At 41.1% G+C, this 18,788-nt stretch overlaps 1 protein-coding gene across 2 annotated transcripts; it reads right to left on the bottom strand.

The window, feature by feature from the left end:
* Positions 1–349: 349 nt before the first annotated feature.
* On the bottom strand, positions 350–17,184 carry ANP32E (acidic nuclear phosphoprotein 32 family member E). Of its 2 annotated transcripts, XM_047084162.1 has the most exons (7): positions 16,788–17,166; positions 13,559–13,708; positions 12,962–13,084; positions 12,032–12,197; positions 10,119–10,300; positions 4,074–4,128; positions 350–2,572 (listed from the first exon to the last, which is right to left on the bottom strand). In XM_047084162.1, the coding sequence occupies exons 1-7, from the start codon at positions 16,839–16,841 to the stop codon at positions 2,502–2,504; spliced, it is 801 nt and encodes a 266-aa protein (XP_046940118.1). In that variant the 5' UTR covers positions 16,842–17,166; the 3' UTR covers positions 350–2,501. The 2 variants fall into 2 exon arrangements, with proteins under 2 accessions (XP_046940118.1, XP_046940119.1); XM_047084163.1 differs by lacking the exons at positions 350–2,572; positions 4,074–4,128; positions 12,032–12,197 and having other exon boundaries at positions 10,136–10,300; positions 16,788–17,184.
* Positions 17,185–18,788: the final 1,604 nt, after the last annotated feature.

Below are 18,788 nucleotides of genomic sequence, written 5' to 3'. Positions count from 1 at the left end.
AAACGTACTGGCTCAATTTGCAACTCCAAAAGGAAAGTTAAAGGAACCCAGAATTTTTTCTGCTTCTTGGACAAAAGTGAATAAATAAGGCAGATGATGAGTTAAACTATTAAATTGTAATGTCTCACATGCCATCCAAGTGTTTGAGAACTTTCGGGCTGTTTCTGTTTTTAAAAAGACATTCAAAGCCCCAGTGGAGGGTTCAAAAAGTGAATGTCATACACTGAAACTATTAACAAATCTTCCATTTATTTGAAGCAATTCAATTTCAAAAACTTTTAAGTTACAGCAGTCACAGAAGAAAAAAAAACAGGGAACAGTCAGAAACAAAATAATCAGGAGTGCTGCATTTTTTTGTTTTTAACACTGTCATGGCTTTATTCAAAACACAGTTGCACAAAAGTATTAACTTCAAAGTTTTTTAAGGACAGTTTTGAGGAATTTAACACACTATATACATACTGCCATACAAAGAGCATTAAAATAGGACCAAAAACTTCTACAAAATATAAAACCCACCCTTACTTATTTGCATGAAAATACCACCCACAAAGCTAAATAAGTCTTAAAAAAGTCATTTGGAGGCTCTAAATGTTGTTTTCAAACCAAAGAACTCTAATTTTGATTGCACAATAAGACGATTGATAAAGTCAGTATATAGATTTCATTTTAAAAATAAGTATTTTATAGTCTGGCATATACTCTGTGATGAGAATTCTTAGGGACTACAACAGGGCATTTCAAATGTTAAAAAGGAGTAAAATGTTAGCCTTCTGGAGATTCCAATCCCTCCCTCAAAACTTATTCCAAGAGTTTTATTTCAGTCACTTGTGCAACGTTTTTAGTTTACCCACAAATAACTTCGTAGTTTTTACTCTAAAACCCAAAGTCATACATTTGAAACTAAAAAAGAAGTTCTTTACTCAGTAATTTAAATGTGTCCCAGTAACTTCAATTAATTTGCTGAATGCTAACTTTACAAAAACTTACAGATATCCAAAACAAAGCAGAAAAACATTTAGATAGCCAACAATTTCAAAAGCAATTGCCTTGACCGTGGAGCCTCCACAACAAAAAGGGGATGTACTTTTCTATTGTTATTATATTTAGTAGCCATATATAGAAACACACATTTGTCCTGAAATATTTTCGATTTTTAATGGACATCCACTTGAAAATAAATCTTAATCTTGAATACTGATTTAGTTTCAAATATGTTTCCAACTGCCCAGTATATTCCAATTAAAAGCTATATCTGGTAATACCTTAAAACTATAAGAATAATGAAAGGTTCTACTCAGAAAAATTAGAAATACTTTGCAGTGTGGTATCTAAATCGTTTGGGAAGCTAACTTGAAAATTTGACTTGAATGTCTCATTAATTATCAACAGGCAATAGTTCTGACTTTTGAGGAATATTAATTCTGCTTCTGAAAGCCTCCTCTACTTTTCTTTCTGCATCCTAATAATACGGTCTGTACATCTTGTCAATCAAAAATGATTTACAGTAAACAGAATCTGTTGCATACAAATGTACTGGTAATAATATTTGTATCTCAGAAAATACTCAATTTCTTTCACTTAGCTTGTTTAAAACTGAGACAATCTGAAAAGGTGGTTGAGGTATAAAAGACTAAAAGTTTTCCTGGGTATCACATGAGTTTCCCAACTTTTTTTTGAGATAGAGGGAGAGGAGTGAAAAGAGAAATGAAAGTGATTATAAAGGAATTGCTGGGAGGAAAATAAAGAATGCACATTTAAAAACAAAATAACCAACCTACTAGTATGTTGTAATCTTCAGCCTGAAAAAGAAAGGGCTCACCTGCATGTCTCTGAACACATCTCTCTGAACTTCAAAAAGAAAATCGTATTAGTCATCTGACTTTAAAAGTTTTCAGAAGCCTCCACAAAAGCTATGAACTACATTGAGTAGAACCTTTACTATTCTGCTCCTACTTTCCAAGCTACTCAAGTGACAAAAAAGCATCCAAATACCCTTAGCCAAAAAAAAAAAAAAAAAAAAAAAAGTCATTGCCTTCAAACTAAAGATCTCTGGGTCACCTCTAAAAAAATAACCAACTTCTCATTCAAGAGACTTCATTTCATATTCCAGCTGATCGTGATTTCCATTAACTATAAATAACTTTAAAACCTTATGAATGAAGTGCACCAAACTACGCCTGTGTAAAAGTGATCATGTTTTAATTATGGGCTAAAAATAACTAATACAATGAGCTTGAATGAGAAAAATGAAGATCTAAATAAATTGCTAGGGAATTTCACAACGGGGTCAATGAAAATGTTTTCTCTACATACAGTATGATCATTAACAGACTAGTAAATCTTATTTGGAATGATAAGGCAAAAATAGTAAAACCACACTTTTCCTATAAAAAGTTACAGGTTATTTTCCGTAGGGTTCACTATGGTACATGAAGAAACAAGATGTGATCACTCTATTGCACACCCAGGAACTTTAGGGAATCTGGTCTTAGAATGATCTAGTCGTCTTCTTCATCTCCATCGTCTTCAGCATCTCGTTTCCTTTTTTCCCCTCGAAGACCTTCTTCTTCTGAAGGAAGAGTGAAAGAAAAATTGTAAAGTACTCAATTTTAACAAATGAGTACCTGTTAAATTACAAAGTTTTGAATCTATCTTAGTGAAAACTTAATGGCATAAAAAAAATTACAGGTTTGGGGCGCCTGGGTGGCTCAGTTGGTTAAGCATCCGACTTCAGCTTAGGTCATGATCTCATGGTTAGTGGGTTCGAGCCCTGCGACGGGCTCTGTGCTGACAGCTCAGAGCCTGGGGCCTGGAGCCTGCTTTGGATTCAGCGTCTCCCTATCTCTCTGCTTCTCCCCTGTTCATGCTCTGTCTCTCTCTCTCAAAAAGAAATAAACATTAAAAAAAATTTTTTTTTAATTATAGGTTTAAGTTTCCTCTCTGAAAATTTTTCAATTTTAGTGTATTGTAAAGGCTTAATAGACAGAAATCCATAAATAATGACAGCTTGCTGTGCACCCTTGTGGCCAAATCATGAAGTACAGATCAAGAAACTAGGGGCTTGTCATTACAAGAATTATTAGCAAATTTTTAAATTTATTTTGAAAGACCTAGGTAAAGAGGACTAGACAGCATTATTTGAGAATTCCACTGCTCTTCTCTTGAGAGATAAGGCTTCACCCTCTTCAAAATGAAAGACCTAAGAAAGTAATAAATTAAGGCTCAAGGTTCCATGATCTCTTCATACCACTTTAAAAATAAATGTTAGGGGCGCCTGGGTGGCACAGTCGGTTAAGCGTCCGACTTCAGCCAGGTCACGATCTCGCGGTCCGTGAGTTCGAGCCCCGCGTCGGGCTCTGGGCTGATGGTTCGGAGCCTGGAGCCTGTTTCCGAGTCTGTGTCTCCCTCTCTCTCTGCCCCTCCCCCGTTCATGCTCTGTCTCTCTCTGTCCCAAAAATAAATAAATGTTGAAAAAATAAAAATAAAAAATAAAAATAAAAATAAATGTTAGAGTGGTGCCTGGGTGGCTCAGTCGGTTAAGTGTCCGACTTTGGCTCAGGTCATGATCTCACAGTTCGTGGGTTCTAGCCCCGCATAGGGCTCTGTGCTGAGCTGAGCCTGGACCCTGCTTTGGGATTCTCTGTCTCCCTCTCTGCTCTTCCCCTGCTCGTGCTCTGTCTCTCTCTGTCTCTCAAAAATAAATAAACGTTAAAAAAAAATTTTTTTTAATAAAAATAAATGTTAGAGGCTGGTTTTTTGTTTGTTTTTTAATGAAATTATTGAATGCCCTGAGAACATTACTCTTTTAAAAAGGTTTTAGGGGTGCCTGGCTGGCTTGTTACAAGGAGCATAAGACTCTTGATCCCAACCAAGGTCATGAGTTCGAGCCACACGTTGAGTGTAGAGATTACTTAAATCAATTTTCAAAGAAAAAGGTTTCATACTTCTCAAGCTGCTCTATGTTACCAAAATCAATTACAATTTGAATTATAGACTCATTTGTTAAAGTATATATGAATAATAGCTGTAACTTGAATGTTAGGATTTCTTTAATGGCTAATGTAACTCACCATCTTCTTCCTCTTCTTCCCCTTCTTCAACATAGTCATCATCATCTTCTTCATCCTTGAAAATCAAATATTCGATTTGAGAATAAAAAGCCATGACACATATTTTTCACTGTTTGGTAATAATACATTCCAACAAGAGCAAAAAACTATGGTCATTCTACATTCTGACAACCTGTGTCTAACTTACACAGGTGTTTTCTAGGAACCCAACTAAATCTAGATTCTTTATGAAAGTAATTTATGTTTTGGACCAGCACTGTTCAAAAGAACTTTCTGCAACAATGGAAATGTTCTGTATCTATGCTGTCCACATGTGGCTACTGAGCATTTAAAATGTGACCAGTACAGGGGTGCCTGGGTGGCTCAGTCAGCAGAACATGCAACTTTTTTTTTTTAAAGTTTATTTATCCATTGAGAGAGAGAGAGAGAGAGGGAGAGGGGCGGGGGGGGGGGAGAGAGAGAGAGAGAGAGAGTGTGTGTGTATGTGTGTGTGCAAGTGGGATAGGGACAGAGAGAGGGGGAGAGAGAATCCCAAGCAGGCTCTGCACTGTCAGCATGGAGCCCAATGTGGGACTCAAACCCACAAACCGTGAGAGATCGTGACCTGAGCCGAAATCAAGAGTTGGACGCCTAACTGACTGAGCCACCCAGGCACCCCAAAGTGTGCAACTCTTGATCTTGCAGTTGTGAGTTCGAGCCCCATGTTGGGTGTAGAGATTACTTAAAAATAAAAAAAATCTTAAAAAATAAATGAAATAAATAAAAATAAAAAAATAAAATGTGACCAGTACAAACAAGGAACTAAATTTTTCATTTTATTTTAATTTAAATAACGAAATATGTCCAGTGGCTACCATAATGGACAGAGTACCTTTAGACTATTTCAAAGAAAGGTCTTCTATTTTATAGCGTGAGAAAGTAATTACCTGAATTCTTGCCCCAACATAGTAATATGCACTAAATACGTCACTTAATCTCTCTAGACCTCAGTTTTCCTTTTTTTTTTTAATGTTTATTTTTCAAAGAGACAGAGCATGAGTCGGGGAGGGACAGACAGAAGGAGACACAGAATCTGAAGCAGACTCCAGGCTCTGAGCTGTCAGCACAGAGCCCGACATGTGACTCGAACTCACAAACAGTGAGTTCATGACCTGAGTCGAAGTTGGACACTTAACCGACTAAGCCGCCTAGGTGCCCCTGGACCTCAGTTTCCTAATCAATAAAAGAAAGTATTCATCTAGAAAGATCTACAAGTTCCTTCTATATCTAAAAATCTACACATCAAAACAGCAAAAAAAATCACACAAAAAAGTCATAAAACTTGATCTATAACTCTTGTGAAAGAGCTGTTCAGGATAGCTAAGATGTAAACATAGCCTTGAAACATCATAACTTTTTTTTTTTTTTTACTTTAACCAATTGGGATACAAATCTCTAAAGTGCACTACCATTTTATGCTAACAAACCTTTCCCTTGCATAATCAGTCATCATTTTGACCATGAACATTATACTCATTAGTGTATGCTATTCCCTCAGAGCCTATTAATATACGTAGGATGGTTTTCTCCTTTTAAAAATGACCCTCACCTCTACTTTTAATTGTACCTTTTCCTAGTTTTCGTGCCTTCTCTTTTACAGTAGGTTACTACTTCAATTTTAATCTGCTATGGATTCAGAAAATAGATCAATAAGCTTATTAGAGATTTGAATATAAAAGAGAAAATAGGTTTAGAATAACAGCTGAAACACTGTCCTACAAAGAAAATGTCTTTGGTTACTTTATGTTGGCTATTCAGAGGCCTTTTACACTTACTGCCAAATAGTTGAGTTCTACTATATGTTTGAAAAAAATGAAACCAATCTAGGGTCTCCCCTCCAACCCCACAAAAGTTTACTGCTCCTTAAAAATATTTTAATTGGCAGGGCACGTGGGTGGCTCCATCGGTTAAGTGTCTGACTTCAGCTGAGTTCATAATTTCATGGTTCGTGGACTCGAGCCCCATATCAGGCTCTGTGCTAACAGTGCAGAGCCTGCTTTGGATTCTGTGTCTCCCTCTCTTTCTGCCCCTCTCCCACTCACTCTTTATCTCTTTCAAAAATAAACAAAAGAAACACTTTAATTGGCAAATGTCAAGAATTGCTGGGTATTGAAGGAAAATTTGTACAACCCATCCCTTTCACAGTATCCATAGCCCCATTTGTGTCTAGAAATACTAAACAGAACTTAATTTCCCAGCACATAGCTAGGATCCCCTGAGAAACTCAACTGCACAACACTCATATCAGAAATCAGTCTTATACAATCAATTCAAATACTGAAAAGCATTCTATACCAGAACATCATCAAGCTACAAGGAGCAGAAGAAATAGATGGGGTAGCCAATAGTATAAAAAGGAACCACAGTAAAAATCAGGAGAACCTAAAGCCTTAAACTAAAGAGGAAAAGAAAGGAAGAGAGAAGGGTAGAGAAGAGAGGGGACAGGAAGAGGAAGGAAAGGGAAAGAAATAAAAAGAAAGAAAAACAAGGGACACATTTTAAACATCTCCTATCTGCAAATGATAAGTGAGGATATTTAAATATTTGCAATTTTTTAAAAAACAGTGGAGACACTAATCACATTTATTCCTTAATTTAGAAAAGCCCAAGTCTCAGAAGCTAATTACTTCTCTGGATTTTGCTTTAAACAAAATATGGTTCAACTAATTGATTCATGGAGTGGCTCAGTCAGTTAAGTATCTGACTTTTTTTTTTTTTAATTAACATTTTATTTATTTTTCAGAGACAGAGTGTGAGTGGGGGAGGGGCAGAAAGCGAGGGAGACATAGAATCCCAAGCAGGCTCCAGGCTCTGAGCTGTCAGCACAGAGCCCAGCAGGGGCTGGAACCCACCAACTGTGAGATCATGACCTGAGCTGAAGCTGGGTGCTAAACCAACTGAGCCACCCAGATGTGCCAAGTATCTGATTCTTGATTTTGGCTCAGGTCATGATCTCACAGTTTGTGAGTTCGAACCCCACATCAGGCTCTGTGCTGTCAGTGCAGAGCCTGCTTGGGATTCTCTTTCTTTCTCTCTCTCCCTCAAAAATAAATAAATAAACTTTAAAAAGTTGATTCATGTTTTTAAGCCTTTTTTATTTTTTATTATTTTTTTAATGTTTATTGAGAGAGAGAGAGAGAGAGAGAGAGGGAGCAGGGGAGGGGCAGAGAGAGGAGAGAGAGAGAATCCCAAGCAGGTTCTGCGATGTCAGCACAGAGCCCAGTGTGGGGCTCAATCTCACTAACCTTGTGAGATCATGACCTGGGCCAAAATCAAGAGTCAGACGCTTAACCAACTGAGCCACCCAGGCATCTAAGCCTTTTTTTAAATTGAAGTAGACTTGACACACCATGTTACATTAGTTTCAGGTGTACAACATGGTGATTCAGCAAGTCTATATCTTATGTTACACTCACCACAAGTATAGCTAACATCTAAGCCTTTAGTTTTTAATGTCATCTATTAGATGATACCCCTCAATAAAGACTCAGCTTTCATCAGTGACTTGTTCAGTAGAAACCATGATCTTTTCCCAATTAATGGGAAATAACATGTTTCCTCATTGTACTATGACAGTACAGGGGCACCACAATTCCCAATTCTTCTACAGCCCCCATCCCCATTTTTAACAAAATGTCCTACAGATACATCAAGACCTTCTTTATCCATATTAATTCCTTACCTCTAAAGAGCAGATGAAATAAAAATATTACTCAAACCATGCAGGTACTACACTGACTTAACATCGTGGGAATTACCTCAGAGATTTTTGCTCTATACTGGACTGTGTCACTTTTAACAATTCCCAATATTCAGTGGAATGATAAACACAAACATCAGCAGTCAGTTGAAAATCATTTTAATGTTTATTTCTTTTGGGAGACAGTGCATGGCTCCACGCCACCAGAGCCCGACAGAGGGCTTAAACTCAGGAACCACAAGATTATGACTTGAGCCAAAACCAAGACTCAGACGCTTAACACACTGAGCCGCCAAGGCACCCCAATTGAAAGTCATTTTTAGGGGCAGGTGCCTGGATGGCTCAGTCAGTTGAGCATCCGACTTCAGCTCAGGTCATGATCTCGCAGTTTGTGAGTTCAAGCCCCTCATCAGGCTCTGTGCTGACAGCATGAATCCTAGAATATGCTTCAGAATCTGTGTCTCCCTCTCTCTTCCCCTCCTCTGCTTGCCTCTGTCTCCATCTCAAAAATAAATAAACATTATGGGGTGACTGGGTGGCTCAAGTTGATTAAGCATCCGACTTTGGCTCAGGTCATGATCTCCCGGTTAGGGAGTTTAAGCCCCACATCAGGCTCTGTGCTGACAGCTCACAGACTAGAGCCTGCTTTGCATTCTGCGTCTCACTCTCTCTGCGCCTCCGCCCCCCCCCCAAAAATAAATAAACGTTAAAAAATTTTGGGGAAAACATGAATAAATAAATAAATAAATAAATAAACATTAAAAAAAACTTTTTAAGGTTTTAAACTACTTAATACTAGGGGTGCCTGGATGGCTCAATCGGTTACGCATCTGACTTTTGATTTTGGCTCAGGTTGTGATCTCATGGTTCATGAAATCAAGCCCCAGAACAGACTCTGAGTGGGTAGTACAGAGTCTACTTGAGATTCTCTCTCTCCCTCTCTATACTCCTCCCCTTCCTTATAAATAAATAAATAAATAATAAAATTATATCAGAGAAAAATTATCATCAGTGATATTACCTATCTAACCAAAGTAAAGGTCATTAGGAAAACAAATAATGCTAACAATTCCTAGTCTAAATCAAGAGATATTATTTTTAATAATAAAAAACTTTGAATTATTAACATAAAATAATAATTTAACAACATTAGGAGAAAATAATAATTCCCAGGGGCTGAAGATCATTTGTTCAAGTCAACTGACGTTTTCTGTGAGCTTACTATGTTCCTGTCAACGCACTAGATGCTGAGATACAAAGATAAATGGCCCTTCCCTCAAGGAGCTCACCCTCGAGTAGAAAGTGGCCAAATAAACAAGTTTTTACAAAAGTGTCTACAGGCAATAAAGCCTAATCAAGGTTCAAAGGTAACACAGGAAGGAGTAGTTATCTATGAAAACTTACAAAAAGCTTCAATAATGAAGCAACTCCAAAACAGTTTTTAAAGAGTCTGCAATGCATGATTTGCATAGTAGTCACAGGAGTATATATACATAAGTGGCTTGGTCATGGACTTGTACATAAAATCAGTGTACTTTACAAGCTTTACTATACTTATGTTTACCTCAGTAAGAACAGAAAATAAAGTTCACCAGAGAGCATGGGTAGAAAGTCACTACAGATAGAATACACAATGTAGCTACAGTCAGAAAGGCAAGAAATAGCTCGGTATGACAATTTAATTTGGTACTGAGGGAGAAGAGGCTAGAGGAGGAAGCAGGGGCTTATAATGATGGGCCTTGTATGTCTTGGTGGCAACAGGGAAACAAAGTGATTCATGCAGCCTGGTGACATGATCTCATTTGCATTCAGAGTACCCAAGCACATACTGTGGATGATACACCTTTGTGGTGACACTGTATTCAGAGAGACCATTTGGAAAGCTACTACAAAACCATTAGCAAGACATAATTAGGGGAAAGGAAAGTCTTCTTGAGTGCCTACGATGTGCCGGGGACTAGATACTTTAAGTGTATTATCCTGTCAGTTCCTTAAAATAATCCTAAGAGGTTGGTATAATCTCCGTTTTATAAATGCAGAAGCTGAGGCTCGGAAACTTTTGTAAAATATTCTCCGCCATCCCACACCACTGAGAGCTGAGCGGTTTTGAACGATAGCTGGGTGGTAAAATTAACGGGGGTTTGCGATTATCTGGATACACTGTGAGCTGACGAAAAGGACAGGCAGACAGATACATGCAGACCCACAAGTCAGGAACAGCTTTCAGCTTTCCACTCAACTTCCTACTTTAGGACTTGACCTTAGGCCTAAATGGCTTTCAGTGCAGGTAAAAAGTGCCTATTCACCTGGATTTCTTCTTTCATTAAGTAGGAGAGGCCCACTTCCTCTTCTCCCTCTCCCAGTTCTGAGCCTGCCTCCTCCTCCTCCTCCTCCTCTTCCTCCTCCTCCTCGTCCTCCTCCTCCTCCTCATAGCCTTCTGGTGGACCAGCTTCATCTTCCTCTTCGTCTTCGTCATCTTCATCTCCGTCTTTAAAAATATTTTGAAAGATGAACAAATGGCTGGGAAAAATGTTTCTTGCTAGTATGTCGATCCTATTTTCCCTTGTCCCAATCACCTCAAACTCTTAAGCCAACGGGTGGGTGGAAAGTATCCCAGGGTGATTTTCTTTTTTTTAAGACTTCCCTTTTGTAACATCCTCCTTTACTATTTGAGAAACATGGCTTCTAAATACTGAACTGTTTCCAACATATAGATTGTCATCAAAACGTTGCATGCACTAGGGGCGCCTGGGGGGCTCAGTCCATTAAGCGTCCCACTTCAGCTCAGGTCATGATCTCGCAGTTTGTGAGTTGGAGCCCCACGTTGGGCTCTGTGCTGACAGCTCAGAGCTTTGGAGCCTCCTTCGGATGCTGTGTCTCCTTGTCTCTCTATCCCTTCCCCACTCTCACTCTGTTTCTCTCTCTCAAAAATAAGTAAACATTAAAAAAAAATTCTTTAATAAATAAAAAATGAAATGTTACATGCACTAAACTTTATTTTGTGGACACTTCAAAGCCCTTTTATCTATCATTCCATTCCATCATTTTCTAACATCGTTTATCCTTCAAATTTCTTTTTAGAGTAAAAAACTTTTTTTTTAAATATTTATTTTTGAGAGAGAGGGAGTGCAAGTGGGGGAGGGGTGTGGAGGTGGGGGACAAAGGATCCCAAGCAAGCTCCCTGCTGACAGCAGAGAGCCTGATGTGGAACTCAAACCCAGGAACCTCGAGATCATGACCTGAGTCAAAGTCAGACGCTTAACCAACTGAGCCACCCAGGCACCCCGTTACAGTAAAAAACTTTTATGGGGTCTTTTATTTGAGCAGGTCATGATCTCAAGGTTCATGAGAGGGGTAGCCCCGGGCTGTGCTCTGGCTGACAGCACAAAGCCTGCTCCGGATTCTCTCTGCCCCTCCCCCACTTGCGCTCTCTGATGCACTCTCTCTCAAAATAAATAAACTTAAAAAAAAAAAAACTTTTCAACCAAGAATAATAAACAGTATTCCATAACTAACAAGATCCATTCCAACATCTGTTAGTCACCCATTTATCCAAACATGTATATTCAGTATCTAATTTCAGAACATTTTCATCACCCCCCTCAAAAAAACCCATACACATTTACAGTCACTCCCCAATCTCCTCTCCCCCAGCCCTGGTGACCACTACTCCACCTTCTATGAATATGCCTATTCTGGACATGCCATACAAATGAAGTCATACAAAATGTGGCCTTTTGTGTCTGGCTTTTTTCACTTCATAGAATGTTCTCAAAGGTACAGCATTTATCAGTGCCTCATTCATTCTTATGACAGAATAATATTTCATTGTATGGACATATCACATTTTGTTTATCCATCAGTTGATAGGCCATTTGGATTGTTTCCATTTCTTGGCTATTATGGATAACACGCAAGGAATGGTTCCTTTTTTTAAAAAAAAAAAAAGGTACTATTTTAAAAGTTACCACTTTTACTAGGTGGTGGTTACACAGTTTATACAGATATAAAATTTTCACGGAGCTTGGTACTACAATAATCATTAAATTCCCCAAGCTACCAGAAATCTTAAAGAAGAAACAGAGGATTAGGGCTTTGGGTTTTTAAATTTTTCTTCTTACTAATCTCTTTTTTTCCCCCCAACACCTAAATATCCAGGCCCAATCTAAATTGCATGGCTAGACTGGAGGCTGTATTTATAGGCATTAAGAATGATTACCCTCATCGTCCTCTTCTTCTGAGTCCGGTGCCTCATTATCATCCTGGTCAAATCCATCTAGGTAAGTGATTTGCTGCAGCAGTTCAAAAATACTTTCTCTGTAATCCTCCAGGTTTGTGATCTCACAGTTAAACAAGTCAAGGCTTTTCAAATTTTTAAGATTTTGCTGGAAAAGTGAAAAGTTAAAGCTTACATTTCAAGATTTTAAATACTATATTACTTCTTTGTAATTCATGAACCAGAAAACACATATTTGAAATCAGAATGATTTTTGGATCTTTCGCATTTTATAATGAAGGGTTATTGTATCAATTCTCTTAATGAGGCCCCAGGATGCAAGTATCACAAGGGAAGGGGCTTTATTCTGTTCACCACTGTAACTGCAGCACCTGATTAGTGCCTTACTATGGTAGCCACTTAATAGATTCTGTTGACAAAATATGTGCATAAATAGACAATAACAACATTGTGGTTAGCTTAAATCTAGTCAAGCTTATTGTCAACAATTTTTACCTCCTCCCAAGCTTTTCTTTAAATCAGAGCAGCAGGGGCCCCTGAGTGGCTCAGTCAGTTAAGCATCCAACTTCAGCTCAAGTCATGATCTCAAGGTTCGTGGGTTCAGGCCCCACACAGGGCTCTGTGCTGACAACTCAGAACCTGGAGCCTGCTTCAGAGTCTGTCTCCTTCGTTCTCTGTCCCTCCCCCGCTCGTGCTTGGTCTCCCTCTCTCTCTCTCTCTCAAAAATGAATAAACATTTAAAAAAATCTTTAAAAGAAGTAAAAGCAGTAACCATCTAGATCAAAACATGTAAGAAATTCAGAAGTTTCAAAGAGTGAAATATAAATCAATAATGAAATATAAATCAATAAAACAGAAGCAAATCTCAGAAAATCAACCAAAAAAGAGAAAGTCCAGAGTCTTTCCACTTACCAGAGCTTCTACTGTACTGAGATCTTTGATTTTGTTTCCACTCAGATTGAGGTAGGTAAGATTTGGACATTTCTCTGCCAGGACTTCCAAGCCTCCCGAAATTATATTGTCACTGAGTTCCAACTAAATATTCAACATGGAGAGAAAACAAACCATGGTGAAGGCTTAGGGCAGATCAGATTTTCAAAATATATCCATGTGAAGAAGAAAAACAATTGTCATTCTTTCTAGCTTCAAGAAACTGTCACAAATTATTAATTTCCAAATTCCCACCTACAAATGCCAAATAATATATTAGAACCCCTACAGAGTAAGCTTATAACCCTAGTTTGGCTCCAGTCGTGTTATAGTTGGATCTTTATGTTTCAGAGAAAAATATTTGGTAGATATTAAATCCAAATTCATGTCATAAAGCAATTTCATTATTAAATGTAAATTTCTAAAAGCATTAATAGAGCTGATTCCAAAATCCTACATAACCCTTTTTCTTATCTGTAGAAGTTTGGAAACTTCTAATTAGAAGGCAGAATGGTTGTTTCACTTGGCCAAAACCTGGGCCTCAAAATTATGATGATTTCAAGCTTAATGTCAACTTACCTTTCGAAGTTTATTTAAGCTGGGAAGCCGGGCCAGTGAACTTAGTTCCACATTAGCCATACTCAGAAACTCTAGTTTTTTAAAAGTATCATTCAGGCCCTCAATTTCCCCATTGACACATAGGCAATTATCAAGGACTAATTCTGTCACCTGTAAGACAGAAAATGAATGAGTCTTTACTTTGCAATCTGTTTAGCAAAAGATCTGAGTCTTGACACACTGGAAACATGAAGATAAAACCATCAGTCCTGGGGCGCCTGGGTGGCTCAGTCAGTTAAGCATCAGACTTTGGCTCAGGTCATGATCTCGTGGTTTGTGGGTTTGAGCCCCACCTTGGGCTCTGTGCTGACAGCTCAGAGCCTGCTTGGGATTCTCTCTCTTCTTCTCTCACTGCCTCTCCCCCACTCCTGCTTTCTCTCTCACAAAATAAATAAACTTTAAAAAAAGAATACACACATCAATCCCCTTACCCAGATCCTTTTCATTCTCTCCTCCCCCACCAAAACCTGAAATACAATCTAAAGTCATCATTATAAGTTAACCTTTTAAATTTAAACTTAGACCAATTAGTTCAATGCCTGTTGAAATCACTGATGCAGGGGAAAAAAACTTTGAAAAAGGACCCATGTGAAACTTGCTTCTGCCCCTGATGAGAAGGACTCTCAACATGAGAGCATATACTTTACAGTGAGGTGATGCCTGGGCTACTGGTAAAGGATTCCAGGGAGCTGCCCTAAAGCATAAGGGAGAAGAAAGGAAACTATTTTATTCATGTTTCCAGTTTAAATTCCTTGATCTTTGGTTGATAAATGCCACCATAACTCCCAAATACCTTATTACCCTTCGTGAAGAAATGTTAGAAAGCTCATGCTGAGAAAGCTGGCTTTTAGAGGGGCCTAACAATGTCATCCACAACGATACATCCTTGACAAAATGTTATTTCTCTGTAACACCCTCCTAGCATTTTTGTTTCTCCCACAGTGGGGGAGGGGGAGGGGCTGCATCCTCTATTAGGTCACAGTTGTAGAACAAAACTTGCTGCTGTGTGGACCTGGAAGGACTTAATCTTAAGGGGGAGACAGGAGACTCTGGCAGTCTATTCCCAATGCAAAAATATGTTTGAGGTATTTTGAGGGCTAAAAATTAGCAACGAGGAATGCCACGTTCTCTAGTTGAGTATGACTTTGACAATTATTTTAGAGACCAGAGAAGGTATATGATCTGTTTAGAGGTAAGGAAGCCAAGGCCCAAAGGGTTAAGAATGACTTGGCTAAGGTCACACAGCAGTTTGTATGACAGAGCCGTGCCTCACTCTAAATCTTCTGACTCCTGGTCCAGCTGAGCGGGAGGAGAGAGAGCCACAAGATTTGGTGTCAGAAAGCCAGTTCTTCCACTTAAGTAACTTCACTGCCCCCGAGGGGACTCCATTTGCTAATTTGGGTTCTAGAACAATAGAATCCACCTTACAAGTCCCTCCAAGGAGAAAGGTAAAAAACAAACACAAACAGGTTTTGTAAACAGTAAAGAGCTATACAAATACAAGAGACCGTTATTACACCACTGGGGAGGAAGGAGAGACTGCAAAAAAGCAACATCCGGCACTCCCCAAAACTAGCAAGGAAATTACTACGGACAGGGTAGGTAAATGAAAGGGGGGTATGGAGGAGCAAATTCACTTTTCCAAACTAAGACATACAAAAGCATACTAAATGTGTGCTTCTGTAAGGCAGCTTTTTTTTTTCCTGAAGCCCCCAAAGAGTAGGCCCTAGAAAACTCCCATCTCTCTCTGGGGTGATAGCAGCGACTGTTTCCTCCTCCCCGCCCTCTGCCAATTTCAGAGAAAAAGGGACTTAAAACACACACACACACACACACACACACACACACACACACACACACACACATTAAGACCTTGGGTTCCCATTCTGCACGCCACCACAGCCCACCGAACAGAGCCCACTCCTCCCCTGTGCTGGTGTGCGCAGGCACCACCCCCACCCACCCCTGCAGAAAACAACTGTATCCTCATGTTCCACCTCTCGTGTTTATTTCAGAGGGCCGCAATTAACAAGACTCGACGCTTTCCTCGGCGCTCTGGAGTGAGAGGTTCCTCAAGGACCACGGGCCCCGCTCTCGCGACCCGCAGCTCCGACCCACGGGAAACCCCAGACGGGGCGGGGACTCCTCGAGGGAACAGGGGGTCGCCTCCCCGCCCGCGTGCCCGGTACCTCCGCCCCGGGCGGAGAGGGCTGGGTGCAGCCGAGGAAGCGCCTTCAAACAGGAGGCGGAAACGCCTCCCGCCCGACCCCCGAAAAGTTGGCCGCGACCCGCCTCACGTGGCCCCTCCCAACCCCGTCTCTTTAACTGAGGCGACGGCAGCAAGAGCGCATCATTTAGTTTCGCCGAGCCCAGCTTTAACGCACAAAACTACTACGGCCCATTTGTTGAGTTCTGTGAAACCGTCTCCCGGGATCAAATTCGGAGTGACGGCCACTACGACACGACACGCCGAGTAGCATTACACCGCGGGGAGACCGAGGGGATTACGCCTCGCGTCCCCTCCCCACCTCCGGTCTCGGCGACGACTCCCCAAACTTACCCGCGGCCGCGGAACCGACCGCTGACCCAGATTCCGCCCGGCGGCGGGCGGCGCGCGCCGCTTCCCGGGGGAGTGGGCGCAGCCGGCGGCAGACGGTACCCGGACTCCGCCAGGGACCCCAGCCCGCGCCCGGCGCGACGTCAGACACCCAAGGGCCTCGAGGCCGCGGGCATCCCCCGAAAAAAAGAAAAAAAGAGTTGGCAGCGTTGCAGAAAAGTTGGACTAACTTCTCAGGCGACGATGGCTGCAGCGGGGGCAAGTGGGACCGGTGGGTCGCCCCCACGCCACCGGCCCCCAGGAGAAGGAGGAGGAGGGGACGAGGCGGCGGAGCGGCCCCCAACACTCCGCTTCCTGCCCCCACCAGGACAGGACTCCCGACTCGAAGAGGGCTGAAGGAGGCTAAGCCCCCGGGTACACACAAAAACGCCCCTAGAAACTTAAACCTTCGCCATTTTTAAGTAGAAGATTTTAATGATTTAACACTTAAAATTAAATATTTCCCCCAAACCGTAACCTCAGGGTTACGGGGTTAACTCAATACCCCTCCTCAGACACCCACCCGGATCCCTACAAAGCCGATCTTCCCAATACAGGTCCGGTGGGGAAGGGGAGGGGGCTGAGTCATCTCACCTCCTCCGGGGCTCTGTTCCTTAACTCCAGGTTAATCCTCTTCTTCATCTCCATGTCCTCCTCCTGCTCTTCTGCGGCTACTCCCTTCCCTTACCCTTTCCTGCCTTTCCCACTACCCCCAACCCTTAATTTTAAAAGATCTGTAAATGAATGAAAAGAAAAGCAAATATAAACGCCCACCACCACCAGATAGGTGTGGGGAAGAAAGAAGAGAATAGCAAATGGAGTCCAAGGAGTTGGGACTCTAACTCGACTGCCCCCACCTCCTTGTCCACACACTCGCGCGCACTCACACGCACACACACACACGCGCGCACACACACATACACACACACATACACACACACACACACACACCCGCAGTTCCTTCCCCTTCAATGGCTGCTCTGAGACTGAGCCTCCATGACACGGCACCGCCAACCCCCTGGCCTACACTCCACCCACCTCCCGAATGTATTGGTCAAGTCTTCAGCATCGCACTGTTTCATTGGACTGCACAAATGTCCGTCAGTCTTCAGGGTGGACCTGAACCAGAAGTACTGTGTCTATTGGCTACGACCAAGCGCGCAGTTAACTCCGATAGGTCCAGGAGGGTGTTCGTCCTGGGGAAATGATTTTGAATCCCTGTAGCCCCCCTCCTTTTCTTTGTGTGGTTGGCGCGCTTTCCCTAGGCGTTCGGACGGTTTTGATGCCCGCTGGATTTGTTTGGGTTTTTTTGTTTTTAGTGTGAAAGGGAGGGAGAAAGCATCTTACGTGCCCAGGTTGCAGGACTGATGATAATTTGGTACACAGCACGCACGAGCTCTTGGCCTTTTTAAAGCACCTTGCAGCCAAGGTGCGCCGCAACGTGCACATGATCTAAAAAGCATGCCTTCATGGTACTGCCCTACTGGAGACAGTCTTCTGGTGCAGAACCAGAGCCGGGATAAAGATAGTATTTTAACTTCCACCCTGAAGGACTGAACGATTTTGAAAGAAGTTGGGTGAAGTATGTAAGTTAGGCACCTTTAAACAAAACTACCCTGAAGGAATTGTTACTGGGGTAATTGTTGCTGTAATAAACACTAAGTTCTTGAAGGAAAAACAGTGCTGGACTAACGAAAATCAGACGTCGATTCGCATAGAAATGGTACCCCAATGCCTCTCCTTTCTAATTTCCCCTCGGTTGGTTTCAATGGATATCTGTAGGTAAAATGTGCCTTTAAAAGTCTGAATGCGAGTATAAACCAGCGGGATGAGTTTTGTTTGTTTGTTTGTTTTTTAATTTTGTCTTGAGCAGTCTAACTTTTCTCAGTTCTTGCTTAAATGTTGTCCTTCTCATTCCCTTACACCATTCTCAGGATAAACACCCAAAGAAATTCCAGATGATTTGGAGAAGAAAGTGGATGAATTAGTCCCAATTCCTCTCAGCGGAGTGCTTGTTGGTTATTTTTTCAGTTTCTCGGGTTAGAGACCTTTAAGGGTTTCGAACAAACTCCTCACCACTTTGCCACCACCTCGGCTTCTCCCACGCAGAGACACACCGCTCCTCAATTAGGCTTACATTTTAAATGTAAATATTTAGTATTTTGCATGTTAAGTACTTTAAGGGGAAAGAAAATAGCGATTATCTTCTCGATAGTGTTTCCTTTGAAATCTTGAAAAGGAAATTTTGTGAAGACGAAAACAGGGAAAGGGAGAGCTTTTGGTATAAATGACTTAGGGCGTGGGGCAGTCAATTCAGCGTTAGTTAAGCTTGTTTTGTTTTCACACAGGCTAAAGGAAGCCAGGATGATATGAAAACAACCAAATGGATTGAGGAACAGTTAAAGGAAGAGTTTTAAAAGGAGTGGGGGGGGCAGGAGTGGTGGAACAAAAGGGCTAAAAAGAAACCTGAAAGTACATTTTAGTACTAGCTTGAGTAGAAGACCTATGGTTGGTCTCATCCCACCAGCCACAGTAGGGTTTGGAACTCTGGAATGGCATCCCAAAGAGTTCAGGGAAGGCGATTCAGATCTAGGA

Source organism: Lynx rufus, unplaced genomic scaffold (assembly GCF_022079265.1).
Source record: "Lynx rufus isolate CCGP_SWC_20201006 ecotype Redwood Valley unplaced genomic scaffold, mLynRuf1.p SCAF_2, whole genome shotgun sequence".
In the NCBI taxonomy this organism is placed as follows: domain Eukaryota; kingdom Metazoa; phylum Chordata; class Mammalia; order Carnivora; family Felidae; genus Lynx; species Lynx rufus.
This window is presented reverse-complemented; position numbering and strand designations above follow the sequence as displayed.